This window comes from Salarias fasciatus, chromosome 23 (assembly GCF_902148845.1).
Source record: "Salarias fasciatus chromosome 23, fSalaFa1.1, whole genome shotgun sequence".
In the NCBI taxonomy this organism is placed as follows: domain Eukaryota; kingdom Metazoa; phylum Chordata; class Actinopteri; order Blenniiformes; family Blenniidae; genus Salarias; species Salarias fasciatus.
In genome coordinates, this window is record NC_043766.1 from 372,479 (window position 1) to 385,000 (window position 12,522).

Genomic DNA, 12,522 nt, shown 5'->3' on the forward strand with positions numbered 1-12,522 from the left:
CATCAATCATTGACTTGTTGAGGAGTGCTGCCAAACAGATCACGCTGCCTGGCCTTAGTTCAGATGGACTGTGACGCTCTGCGGGCATGTCAGAGCTGAGCTTGGACTCTTGGACTGGGAGTTATCAGGGTGAGACGGCGTCCTCACATCAAGCAGAGACACACAGAAGGACTGAGCAGGGACGGATAGCAGCGTCTTCTCTCCAGAAGTGTCTGGAAGAAGCTGTGAAGAGAGTTTATCAGGTGAGAATCTCTGTCAGCTACAACAAAGCTTTCACAACGCTGTGTTGGACTGGATCTGACTGTGTGGCTGCTGGCTGTGTGTCTGTGTGTCTGTCCAGCCTACATTATGGACACCTGTTGTTCTAGTGGAGACACACATCAGGAACAGCCTTCAGATGTGTGTGCTTCTCAGGCTGAGGCTGGTCTGGTTCAGAAGGTTTATCCCAGTTGAACAACTTTAAATATTAACAGGAATTTATGAACATGATGAATCTTTATCTTTACCCACATGCGCACAGACACACACTCAAACCATTGTGAAGGTGGCCTCAGGCTTGGTGGTGCCGCCTCCCACCCAGTGTACTGTTCAGGGAGGAATGTCTGGATCGATGCCAAACAGGTCTGATCATGCAGATCAATGTTCATCAGAGACACATTTGATTTGATCTGTATATATCGTAGACATGTCATGATAAACGCTGAGAGAGTGTTCCAATGCTACGTTTGATCATCCCAGTCTTTCCTATGGGCATGATCTTCAGGCCATGTGACTGCCGTCTCTCACAACAACATCACAACATCATCTGCAAAAAGCAGAGATGAAATCCTGTGGTCTCCGAACCACACCCCCTCTGGCCCCTGGCTGCACCTAGAAATTCTGTCCATAAAGATTATAAACAGAACCGGTGACAAAGGGCAGCCCTGCCGGAGTCCAACATGCACCGGGAACAGGTCTGACTTACTGCCGGCTATGCGGACCAGACTCCTACTTCGGTCATACAGAGACTGGACGGTCCTTAACAAGGGGCCCTGGACTCCGTATTCCTGAAGCACCCCCCCACAAGACACCACGAGGGACACGGTCGAACACCTTCTCCAAGTCCACAAAACACATGTGGACTGGTTGGGCGAACTCCCATGAACCCTCGAGCACCCTGTGGAGGGTCGAGACCTGGTCCAGTGTTCCACAACCAAGAAGAGAACCGCATTGTTCCTCCTAGATCCGAGGTTTGGCTATCGGTCGGATCCTCCTCTCCAGTACCCTGGAATAGACTTTCCCAGGGAGGCTGAGGAGTGTGATCCCCCTATAGTTGGAGCACACCCTCCGAACTCCCTTTTTAAACAGGGGGACCACCACCCCGGTCTGCCAATCCAGAGGCACTGTCACAACCGCCACGCAATGTTGCAGAGACGTGTGAACTAAGACAGTCCCTGTACATCCAGAGACTTAAGTTACTCGGGGCGAATCTCGTCCACCCCCGGTGCCTTGCCACAGAAGAGCTTACCAACCACCTAGGTGACTTCAGCTTGGGTGATTAACGAGTCCAACTCTGAGACCGCAGTCCGCCTCTGGGACCCTGTAACAAATTCGCCCGTCGTTTCCAGGACGATCTTGCCACTACGCTTAAAGAGGACACGGGCGGGAAACACCAATCAGCAGGGGTGATTAACTAGGAGATGACGAACTTAAGATTGGTCATAAAGCAACGTTTATTATAACAAAAACCCCTCCCAACAGAAAACAAGCCACCCGCCGCTCGGGCGCTCGTCCTTTAAAACTAAACAGAAAAACGCCGCACAACGCGGGAAGTCCAAAAATAAACAGAAAGGGCTCAAGAAAGTCCTGTCTTCTCCCTTCCCAATGTTCCCCAAAGTTTAAGGCACACGTCCCTGCACGGGGACCGACTGAGAGGCCGGCGGCCGATAATTACTCACGCCCGGCCAAGTCCAAACACCTCTCGTCCCCGCTGCTCCTCCTCTCCAGCCCGGTGGCTCCGTGGCAAGCAATTATAATTCCCAAGAGCACAAGGTTATAATCCTTTTGTGGCAGTTCCTCCGGGTAACGCTCCACGGCCTCGCTCCTCCGGCAGGTGAGTTTCCGTCCAGGATGGCGTGTGACGTCACTCCCCTCTCGCAGCAGGTGCGCTGCCTTCCTTAAATAAACAACCCCGCCCCCATACCGATGTCCAGGTAATTACGTCCTTGTCATGGTTTCCAATCACAAAACCGTGCCCCAGAATAAATAGCCACAGTGACCCAAGTCTAGCACATGAAGATGACAGCACAGGAAACACATTTTATCACCCCTGCTGGGTCAACACGTAAGGACCTCCGTGGTCGTTACAACCCCATCCTCTGCTTCCTCCATGGAAGATGTGGCGACGGGACTGAGGAGGTCCTCGAAGTATTCCTTCCACCGTCCAACCACCGTCCAGGTCAGCAGCTCCCCACCTCCACTGTAAACAGTGTTGGCGGAGATCTGCTTTCCTCTCCTGAGGCGCCAGATGGTTTGCCAGAATGTCTTCGAGGCCGACCGATCGACCTCCTCCATGGCCTCCCCGAACTCCTCCGAGACCTGAGTTGTTGCCTCCACAACCACTCGGGGTGCAGTTCTATTGGCCTGCCGGTACCTGTCAGCTGCTTCTGGAGTTCCATGAGCCAACAAGGCTCGACAGGACTCCTTCTTCAGCTTGACGGCAGCTCTTACTTCCGGTGTCCACCACCGGGTTCGGGGGTTGCCGCCACGACAGGCACCGGAGACCTTACGACCACAGCTTCGAGCAGCTGCTTCGACAGTGGAGGTGGAGAACACGGTCCACTGGGACTCAATGTCCCCAGCCTCCTCGGGACATGAGAGAAGCTCTCCCGGAGGTGGGAGTTGAAACCCCTGCTGGCAGAGGGTTCCACCAGACGTTCCCAGCAGACCCTCACAACAGGTTTGGGTCTGCCAAGTCTGTCCGGTTTCCTCCTTCACCAGCGAATCCAACTCACCACCAGGTGGAGATCGGTCCACAGCTCTGCTCCTCTCTTCACCCTAGTGTCCAAAACACGCTGCCGGAGGTCAGATGACATGACAACAAAGTCGATCATAAACCTCCGACCGAGGGTGTCCTGGTGCCAAATGCACTTATGGACCCCCCTGTGCTCGAACATGGTGTTCGTTATGGACAAACTGTGACTCGCACAGAAGTCCAATCACAAAACTCCACTCGGGTTAACATCAGGGAGGCCGTGCGATCCAATCACCCCCTTCCAGGTCTCACTGTCGCTGCCCACGTGGGCGTTGAAGTCCCCCAGTAGAACAATGGAGTCCTCAGTTGGAGCGCTGTCCAGCACCCCTCCCAGGGACTCCAGGAAGGCCAGGTACTCCGCACTGCTGTTCGGCCCGTAAGCCAAGACAACAGTGAGGCACCTGTCCCCGACCCGGAGAACCAGGGACCAGACCCTCTGGTTCACTGGAGTGAACTCCAACGCATGGCGGCTGAGCTGTGGGGCTATAAGCAAACCCACACCAGCCTACCGCCTCTCACTGTGGGCAATGCCAGAGAAGTGGAGAGTCCAGCCCTTCTCAAGAGGTTGGGTTCCAGAGCCCAGGCTGTGTGTGGAGGTGACCCGACTATATCTAGCCGGTATCTCTCAACCTCCCTCACAAGCTCACGCTGCTCCCCCCCCCCAATGAGGTGACATTCCATGTCCCTAGAGCTCGTCTCTGTGTCTGAGAATCGGGTCGCCGGGCATCCTGCCGTCAGCTGCCATCCAGTCCACATTGCACCCGGCCCCTACGGTTCCCTCGGAAGGTGGTGGATCCAGGTGGTTGGCCCACGTCGCCCCTTCGGGCTGAGCCCAGCCGGGCCCTGTGGGCAAAGGCCTGGCCACCAGTCGCTTGCAAGCCCCAACCCCAGGCCTGGCTCCAGGGTGGGGCCCCAGCTGCGCCATACCGGGCGACGTTACGGACCTTGATTGTAGCTTCATCATAGGAGCGTTTGACCTGCTCTTTGTCTGGCCCGTCACCCAGGACCTGTTTGCCATGGGAAACCCTACCAGGGGCATAAAGCCCCGGACAACATAGCTCCTGGGGTCACGCGGGCGCTCAAACTCCCCCACCACTTTAATGTGGCAGGTCAGGAGGGGAGTTGTTTTGTTTGGTTTTTTTTATCTCACTCACTCAAAGCAAAATGTGTTTTTCTTTTGTAGAATGAGTAATCACAAAACATCAGACTCACCTGGCCCTGGCCCTGGCCCTGGCCCTGGCCCTGGCCCTGGACCTGGCCCTGGATCAGGACCTGGACCTGGATCCAGTGTTGCATCCACAAAGACTGATTGTTCCAAACACGCTCTAGATTCCAGAGGATCTCCTTCCTCAGAGTCTCAGTAGGTTTTCTTTCATCTGCTGATGTGTATTTTCTGTCATTCTTCACTAAATGATTCACTGAACATGAACAAAGTTAGTTCTGACTCAGAGAATCATCAAAGTCCATCTGAAAGTCCCAGTTCTTCTCTTTCTTCTCCAATGTTCCTCCTTTTTGCCAGTCAGTCTGTTCCTGATGTTGTGTTTGTTTTCAGCTCCGACTCTGGGTTTCCATCCAGCTGTGTGTCCCTGAAGAGTGGCCGGTCTATAGGGAAACCCATTGGCTTTAAATCAGGACCAGGATCTGCCGATGAGGGGTGAGGATCAGTGTTTGTGTCAGGATTCATCGTCAGAACAGCAGCTTGAACAAAGTCAACGTGTTTCTGCAGCGTCAGCCAGCAGAGGTCCCAGGTTCTCAGTGGAGGCTCCGCCCCTCAGCATCAAACACATCTGGACTCCATCTTTATGGTGAGAACAAGTCTCCAACCGTTATTGGTCGTCCTCTTGGAAACACTGACAGTGTACAGAGTCGTAACAACGGTGGATTTATTCTCACATCTCCATCTGTCTAACTCCAGATGTTTCTCTGTTCCAGCTGCTGGAGGACAACATGGTGACTTTCATGAAGGAGGAGCTGAAGAAGATGAAGAAGCTCCTGAGTCCAGGTTACCCAGCATGCTCAGAGAGTGAGAGAGAGGATGAGGATGAAGAGCAGAGGAGCAGCAGAGAGTCATTTCTGAGGATCACACTGGACTTCCTGAGGAGGATGAAGCAGGAGGAGCTGGCTGAGCGTCTGAGGAGCAGTAAGAGGATTTGATCTCACCAAACACTGAAATGTTTTCAGCTCCAGCAGAAACAGAGTCGGGGATGGTCTGAGCCTGCAAGATAAACTCAGCAAAGCATGATTTTTGGGGTCCTCCACTCTGTTGCTAACAGTTCCTTTTCTAATTTGTTGTTGCTGTGGCGGGAGCACACAGAAACACAATTGATTACTCAATCAGCTGCACCTGCATACAGTGAGGGCAGGTGAGGACAGAGAGGGGGGCGGGGCGGGGGGGGGGGGGGGGGGGGGGGGGGGGGGCAAGAGGCTGAAGATACGGAGGCGAACCTCGGCGGCGGCGGCCAGAGGCTGAAGTCTTATGTGGGAGGCACGCAGCTTCAGAGATTCACGGCCCGCTGGGTCCAGTGATGATCGGCTCCTTCTGTCAGGGGTGCAGGTGGAAGAACCCACGCGCAGGCAGCCAGGTGGAGTTCAAACTCATTTATTTTCAAGAACAGGAATACAGGAACGCTGGATAAAGGAACGCTGAGCTGAACTGAGCCGACATGCAGGCAACGATGCAGAAGCACACAGAGAGACCCACAAGGAGCCAACAAGACACACCAGGGGAGCAGGACTTAAATAGAGGGAAAGACAGGTGCAACACATTAAGGTGGTAACGAGGTAGGAGCAGACAGAAACAGGAGGGGCAGGGCCAGCACAAGGGACAATCCCCCCCCCCCCCCCCCCCCACACACACACCCACATGGCCGCAGGGTCTTAAGGCGTGACAGGACCTGTTCCCGGTGCATGTTGGACTCCAGCAGGGCTGGCCTTTGTCACCAGTTCTGTTCATAATCTTTAAGGAGAGAATTTCAAGGTGCAGCCAGGAGCTGGAGGAGGTCCACTTTGGTAGCCACAGGATGTCGTCTTTGCTTTTTGCAGATGATGTTGTCCTGTTGGCTTCATGGAACCTGGACCATCATGCACTGGGGCTGTTCGCAGCCGATTGTGAAGCGACAGGGATGAGCAGACCCGCCGACAGCGGGGGACAAACTGCTGTCCCGGACCCATGGTTGGGGGTGGGTCCAGAAATAAAGGTGGGGGGGCCCATCCAGCACCCCACTCACGGCTCCTGATGCAGCATGCAGAAACCACGCCGCATGACCCCGCTACCCCCAGCTCCACCCCGCCCCCCCAAATAAGCGGTGAAAAATGGATGGATGGATGGATGGATTTGTCTGTAAACACTGGGAAAAATCATCAGCTCTACTATGCTATCTGTGTAAATTTCAGCAAAACGCAGACTTTGGACAATTTCATTTCAAATGCAATGAAAGAAACATAAACGTCATGGGGCAATTCACAAATTACCAGAAGTCCATCGGTAATTCCAGTAATGACTGAATAGTACAATAACACACTGTCAAATCCATTCAACTCACCCATGCTTTCTTCTTCTTTTCAGGAACATCTGCTGGAGTCTGCCAACAGAAGCTGAAACGTGGCCTGAAGAAGAGGCTCCAGTGTGTGTTTGAAGGAGTCTCGAAAGCAGGAGAGTCCATCTTCCTCAAGCAGATCTACACAGAGCTCCACATCACAGAGGGAGGGGCTGCAGAGGTCAACCAGGATCATGAGGTCAGACAGATTGAAGCAGCATCCAGGACAGCAGACAGAGCAGAAACAAGCATCAGACCAGGAGACATCTTTAAAGCCCCACCTGGAAGATCTAAACCAATCAGAGCAGTGCTGACAAAGGGAGTGGCTGGCATTGGGAAAACAGTCCTGACTCAGAAGTTCACTCTGGACTGGGCTGAAGGCAAAGACAACCAGGAAGTCCACTTCATATTTCCATTCACCTTCAGAGAGCTGAATGTGCTGAAGGAGAAGAAGTTCAGCTTGGTGGGACTTGTTCATCACTTCTTCAAGGAAACAGAAGAAGCAGGAATCTGCAGCTTTGAAGACTTCCAGGTGGTCTTCATCTTGGACGGTCTGGATGAGTGTCGATTCCCTCTGGACTTCCAGAACACTGAGTTCCTCACTGAAGTTACAGAGTCCACCTCAGTGGATGTTCTGTTGATAAACCTCATCAGGGGGAAACTGCTTCCCTCTGCTCGCCTCTGGATCACCACACGATCTGCAGCAGCCAATAAGATCCCAGCGGACTGTGTGGGCAGGGTGACGGAGGTCCGAGGGTTCACCAACCCCCAGAAGGAGGAGTACTTCAGGAGGAGGTTCAGAGAGGAGGAGCAGGCCAGGAGGATCATCTCCCACATCAAGACCTCCCGAAGCCTCCACATCATGTGCCACATCCCGGTCTTCTGCTGGATCACTGCTACAGTTCTGGAGGAGGAGCTGAAGAGCAGAGAGGGAGGAGAGCTGCCCAAGACCCTGACTCAGATGTACATCCACCACCTGGTGGTCCAGGCCAAAGTCAAGACGGTCAAGTATGGTGGAGGAGCTGCCACAGATCCACACTGGAGTCCAGAGAGCAGGGAGATGATGGAGGCTCTGGGAAAACTGGCTTTTGATCAGCTGCAGAAAGGAAACCTGATCTTCTATGAACCCGACCTAACAGAGTGTGGCATCAATCTCAGAGCAGCCTCAAAGTACTCAGAAATGTTGACCCAGATCTTCAGAGAGGAGAGCGGCCTGTACCAGGACAAGAAGTTCTGCTTCATCCATCTGAGCCTTCAGGAGTTTCTGGCTGCTCTACATGTCCATCAGACCTTCATCAACTCTGGAATCAACCTGCTGGAAGAGAAACAAACAACCATTCAACAATCTCCACAACAACCTCGGCTCCACCATCTCCATCAGAGAGCAGTGGACGAGGCCTTGAAGAGTCCAAATGGACACCTGGACTTGTTCCTCCGCTTCCTCCTGGGTCTTTCACTGGAGACCAATCAGAGTCTCCTTCGAGGTCTGTTGACACAGAAAGGAAGTAGCTCACAGTCCAATCAGGAAACAGTCCAGTACATCAAGAAGAAGCTGAGTGAGAGTCTGTCTGCAGAGAGAAGCATCAATCTGTTCCACTGTCTGAATGAACTGAATGATGGTTCTCTGGTGGAGGAGATCCAACAGTCCCTGAGATCAGGAAGTCTCTCCACAGACAAACTGTCTCCTGCTCAGTGGTCAGCTCTGGTCTTCATCTTACTGTCATCAGAAGAAGATCTGAAGGAGTTTTACCTGAGGAAATACTCTGCTTCAGAGGAGGCTCTTCTGAAGCTGCTGCCAGTGGTCAAAGCCTCCAGCAAAGCTCTGTACGTATTCATGATCAAATATGGACCAAAGTATGGGCTCAGTATTACTGTTTTGCCGGCACATTAAAAAAAGTCTGTCCAAAAAACAAGATTTTCATTTGTGAAAGAGACAAAGTTCCTTTTCAAACATCCTGTTTATAGATGAAAAGTACAAAACAGCTTTTAAGACTCAGAATTGCTGTTGTGAATTTTGTCCTCGTTTGTATACCTCTATGTGGAGGATTTTATTTATTACGGACTTTACGTTTGTGGGCAAATCTTAAAGTGCACAATCAAGAAGATAATAAAAACAATGATAAAGACAATAAAAAGCAGTAAAAGCAGTCAATCACTCAGGAAAGTCAGTAAAAAACAAAAGGTTTTCAGCCCTTTTTTGAAAGAATCCATCTGTGGAACCTGAGGTAGTCGGGGACGGTGTTCCACAGCTGCCTCAAAGGCCCTGTCGCCCATCGTCCTGAGCCGAGTCCTGGGTGAGTGTAGACGGTGCAGCTGGCCTGGGTTCTCGGTGGAGGAGTACAGTGAGATAAGTGGGGGCTGCACCGGGCAGACAGTGGTGGGTGTGAAGGATGGAGGTGATGTGGGACCCGGGCAGCGCTGGTCTTTGGAGGCTCTTGCCAGGGATCGAGATGAGGAGGCGTTCCAGTAGTCCAGCCTGGAGGAGACAAAGGCCGCGGGACGGGAGAGAGACGGCCACAGTTTGGCAATGTTACGGAGGTGAAGGAAGGAGGTTTTATAGATATGAGATATATGATGATCGAAGCTGAGATGGGGGGCAAACCTGACACGCTGAGTTAGAGTTGAGTGTCGTCAGTATAGCAGTGGAATTGTATTCCCTGCCAGCTGACGACACAACCGAAGGGCAGCATGTAGATGATGAAGACGGTCAGACCGAGGACAAAGCCCTGGGGGACTCCACAGGTGACCGTGTGGGGGCGGGATTTAGCGTCCCCCAGGGCTACGAACTCAGTCGTTCTCGTGAGGTAGGAGTGAAACTATGCCTGTGCGGTATACCGGTTCGTACTGAAAACCGGTCTTTATTTTTGTTATGATATGAATTTCTCATATACCGCAATACCAGTGAACAGCCCAAACAACGTGTGGAACGTGCGCGGCGGTAAAGTGTTTCAGTGGGGACCCATTTCACTGCTGCACACCAACAACACAGCGTGTATTTGAGCCGAGAATGGCTGCCTGCGAGAGCTCTCAAAGTGAAGCGCACGCTGTTTACCCAGTGGAACTAATACCAAAAAAAGGGGAGCCACGTCTGTGGTTTGGAAGTTCCTCGGCTTTAAAAAGTCTGACGTGGACCAAAAAACTATCTTTTGCAAATGCTGTCGAGCAAAAGTGGTAGCCGGCGGCGCTAACACCAGCAATTAGCTAAACCACCTTAGCCGAAAACACGTTTCAGACTACCAGGAATGTCATAAACTAAGATCCACAGCCTCCACATCCACAGCTCAGCCTGCAGCAGCAGTCAGACGTCCATTCAAGACGCCTTCGCTAAAGGGACTGCATAAGAGAAAAAAAACAAGCGTTTGGTCGAGATAGCAATCGCAATCATGCAATCTGGACATGAAATAAAAACATGATACAGTCCTTATGACAGTCGAATGGGCTATTTAAAGCCAAACTCAAGGAAGTGGAGGACTATGTGGTGATCAACAGTATCAAATGCATCAGAGAGGTGGAGAAGGATGAGGAGGGAGGTGGAGTCGGGGTCAGAGGTCATCAAGAGGTCATTTGTGACTCTGATGAGAGCTGTCTCTGTGCTGTGAGAGGGGCGGAAACCGGATTGGAATTTCTCATACAGATTGTTTGATTTGAGAGGATTGTGGAGTTGGCTGGAAACAATTCTTTCAAGGGTTTTGGAGATGAAGCGGAGGGTGGAGATGAGTCTGTAGTTTGACAGAGGTTTGGGATCCTGAGTGTTTTTTTTGAGGAGGGGCTTTATGATAGCTGTTTTGAGGCTGGACAGACAAACTGGACGCTTCAGTTTCAAAAGGACAAAGTTCTCAGCTGTAAATTCAGAGTCTTTCACACAGTTTTGTGTTTTTACCTGTGAACACAATGTCTTCAAAGGAACTTTTTCCCACAAACACACATCATTTTTTAAAACCATGCAAATTATTTTCTACACTTTCACAAGTGTGACTTTTTCCAACATTTTTTTGTGCAGGATGGCAAAACACAATGTACAAACCCAAACTCTGAAATGATCTGCGATCATTAATTTACCTCTGCAAAACATTTCTGATTATATTAAACCCATAAAATTCTGTCCATGATGTCCACTGAGGTGGTTTTCATTGTTGCTTCTTCTTCAGGTTGAGCTGCTGTGGTCTGTCAGAGAGAAGCTGTGGAGCTCTGTCCTCAGTTCTCAGCTCTCAGTCCTCCAGTCTGACACATCTGGACCTGAGTAACAACGACCTGCAGGATTCAGGAGTGAAGCGTCTGTCTCTTGGACTGGAGAGTCCTCACTGTAAACTGGAAGCTCTCAGGTCAGGATCCAGCTGCTGCTTGATCATGTGGAGGATCTTCCTTCTTCCTTCTTGACTTGATGCAGCCATGTTTGTGTCTCCAGTCTGTCAGGGTGTCTGGTCTCAGAGGAAGGCTGTGCTTCTCTGGTCTCAGCTGTGAGATCCAAGTCCTCCCATCTGAGAGAGCTGGACCTGAGCTACAACCATCCAGGAGACTCAGGAGTGAAGGAGCTGTCAGCGGCAGTGGAGGATCCACACTGCTCACTGGAGACTCTCAGGTATGGACACACAGCAGGAGCTCTTGGGCTTGTACCTTGACCAATGACCTGTCTTCCTGTCTGACTCTTTCTTCCTGCAGGGTGGACCATGGTGGACAGCAGAGGCTCAAACCTGGTCTGAGGAAGTGTAAGTTGGACTCATCACTGTCCGCCGGTATACCTTACTACCTTATAACCGCCCAGCCCTACCACAAGCAACAAATCCATCACATGTGTCACATCAGGACTGAACTCTTTTTCTCTCCATCAGATTTCTCTCAACTTCAACTGGATGAAAACTCAATGAGCAGAATGCTCAAACTGTCCAACAACAACAGGAAGGTGAAATATGTGGAGGGAGAGCAGCCGTATCCTGATCATCCTCACAGATTTCATTTCTGGCCTCAGCTGCTGTGTAGAAATGATCTGAGTGGTCGATGTTACTGGGAGGTCGAGTGGAGCGGAGGTGTTGAAATATCAGTGAGTTACAGAGAAATCAGGAGGAAAGGAGGCAGTGAGGAGTGTAGGTTTGGAGGGAATGATCAGTCCTGGAGTCTGTGGTGCTCTGGTTTCGGTTACTCTGTCTCGCACAATAAGAGAGACACATTCATCTCCTCCTCCTCCTCCTTCTCCTCTGGTAGAGTAGCAGTGTATGTGGACTGTCCTGCTGGCTCTGTGACCTTCTTCAGAGTCTCTTCTGACTCTCTGATCCACCTCTACACCTTCAACACCACATTCACTCAGCCTCTCTATGCTGGATTTCACTTCTGGCTCCCTGGTTCTTCAGTGAGTCTGTGTCCTCTGTAGGAAGGACGGTCTCTGTCTCTGACAGCAGGGAGGAGGAGGAGCCTATCACAAGGTGGGAGGGGAATATCACAAGGTGGGAGGAGTTTAGCTCCACTAAAGATGTGATTTCTTCTTTGTTCCATCTGGTGTTTGTTGTGGTTTCCTTGTTATGGTGTTTGTTGAAATGTTCCATCACAAAGTAACAAAGGTAAATCAATGACAACACTGTGAAAAAAAAAAAGTAATAAAACAGCATTTTACTGTTTATTTTACCATTTTTTTTTTGGGCATTTCCAAAATGCTAATTCATTCACAAAAAGAAACTGTGATTTTACATGTCAATTGTAATATAACAAGAAATCCCTGTTACTGTGAAAATCACAATATTTCTGTTCTTTTACAAAGAAATGTCCCGCCCTGTGCCCCTGCGACCTCGTGGGGGCGGTGGGGTCCTGTTTTGTGTTTGTCTGCCCTCATGTTCTCCTGTCTGGTCTCCTGTCTCGTTAACTTCCTAATGTGCCTCACCTGCGTCTACGTCTATTTAATTCCTGCTCTCCTGGTGTGTCGTGTCGGCTCCTTGTGGGTCTGTCTGTGTGCTCGTGCATCCTGGCCTGCACCAGCTGTGTTCC

At 51.1% G+C, this 12,522-nt stretch overlaps 1 protein-coding gene across 1 annotated transcript in view; it reads left to right on the forward strand.

Annotated features, from left to right (window-relative positions):
* The first annotated feature begins 3,306 nt into the window (after positions 1–3,306).
* The window catches only part of LOC115381958 (NLR family CARD domain-containing protein 3-like), a 19,798-nt gene continuing 10,582 nt past the window's right edge, over positions 3,307–12,522 (forward strand). Inside the window, exons 1-8 of the mRNA XM_030083605.1 lie at positions 3,307–3,389; positions 4,740–4,818; positions 4,946–5,153; positions 6,579–8,373; positions 10,698–10,871; positions 10,955–11,128; positions 11,209–11,255; positions 11,379–11,901. Coding sequence (XP_029939465.1) covers positions 3,307–3,389; positions 4,740–4,818; positions 4,946–5,153; positions 6,579–8,373; positions 10,698–10,871; positions 10,955–11,128; positions 11,209–11,255; positions 11,379–11,901 — 3,083 coding nt within the window. The remainder of the gene's footprint in view (positions 3,390–4,739; positions 4,819–4,945; positions 5,154–6,578; positions 8,374–10,697; positions 10,872–10,954; positions 11,129–11,208; positions 11,256–11,378; positions 11,902–12,522) is intronic.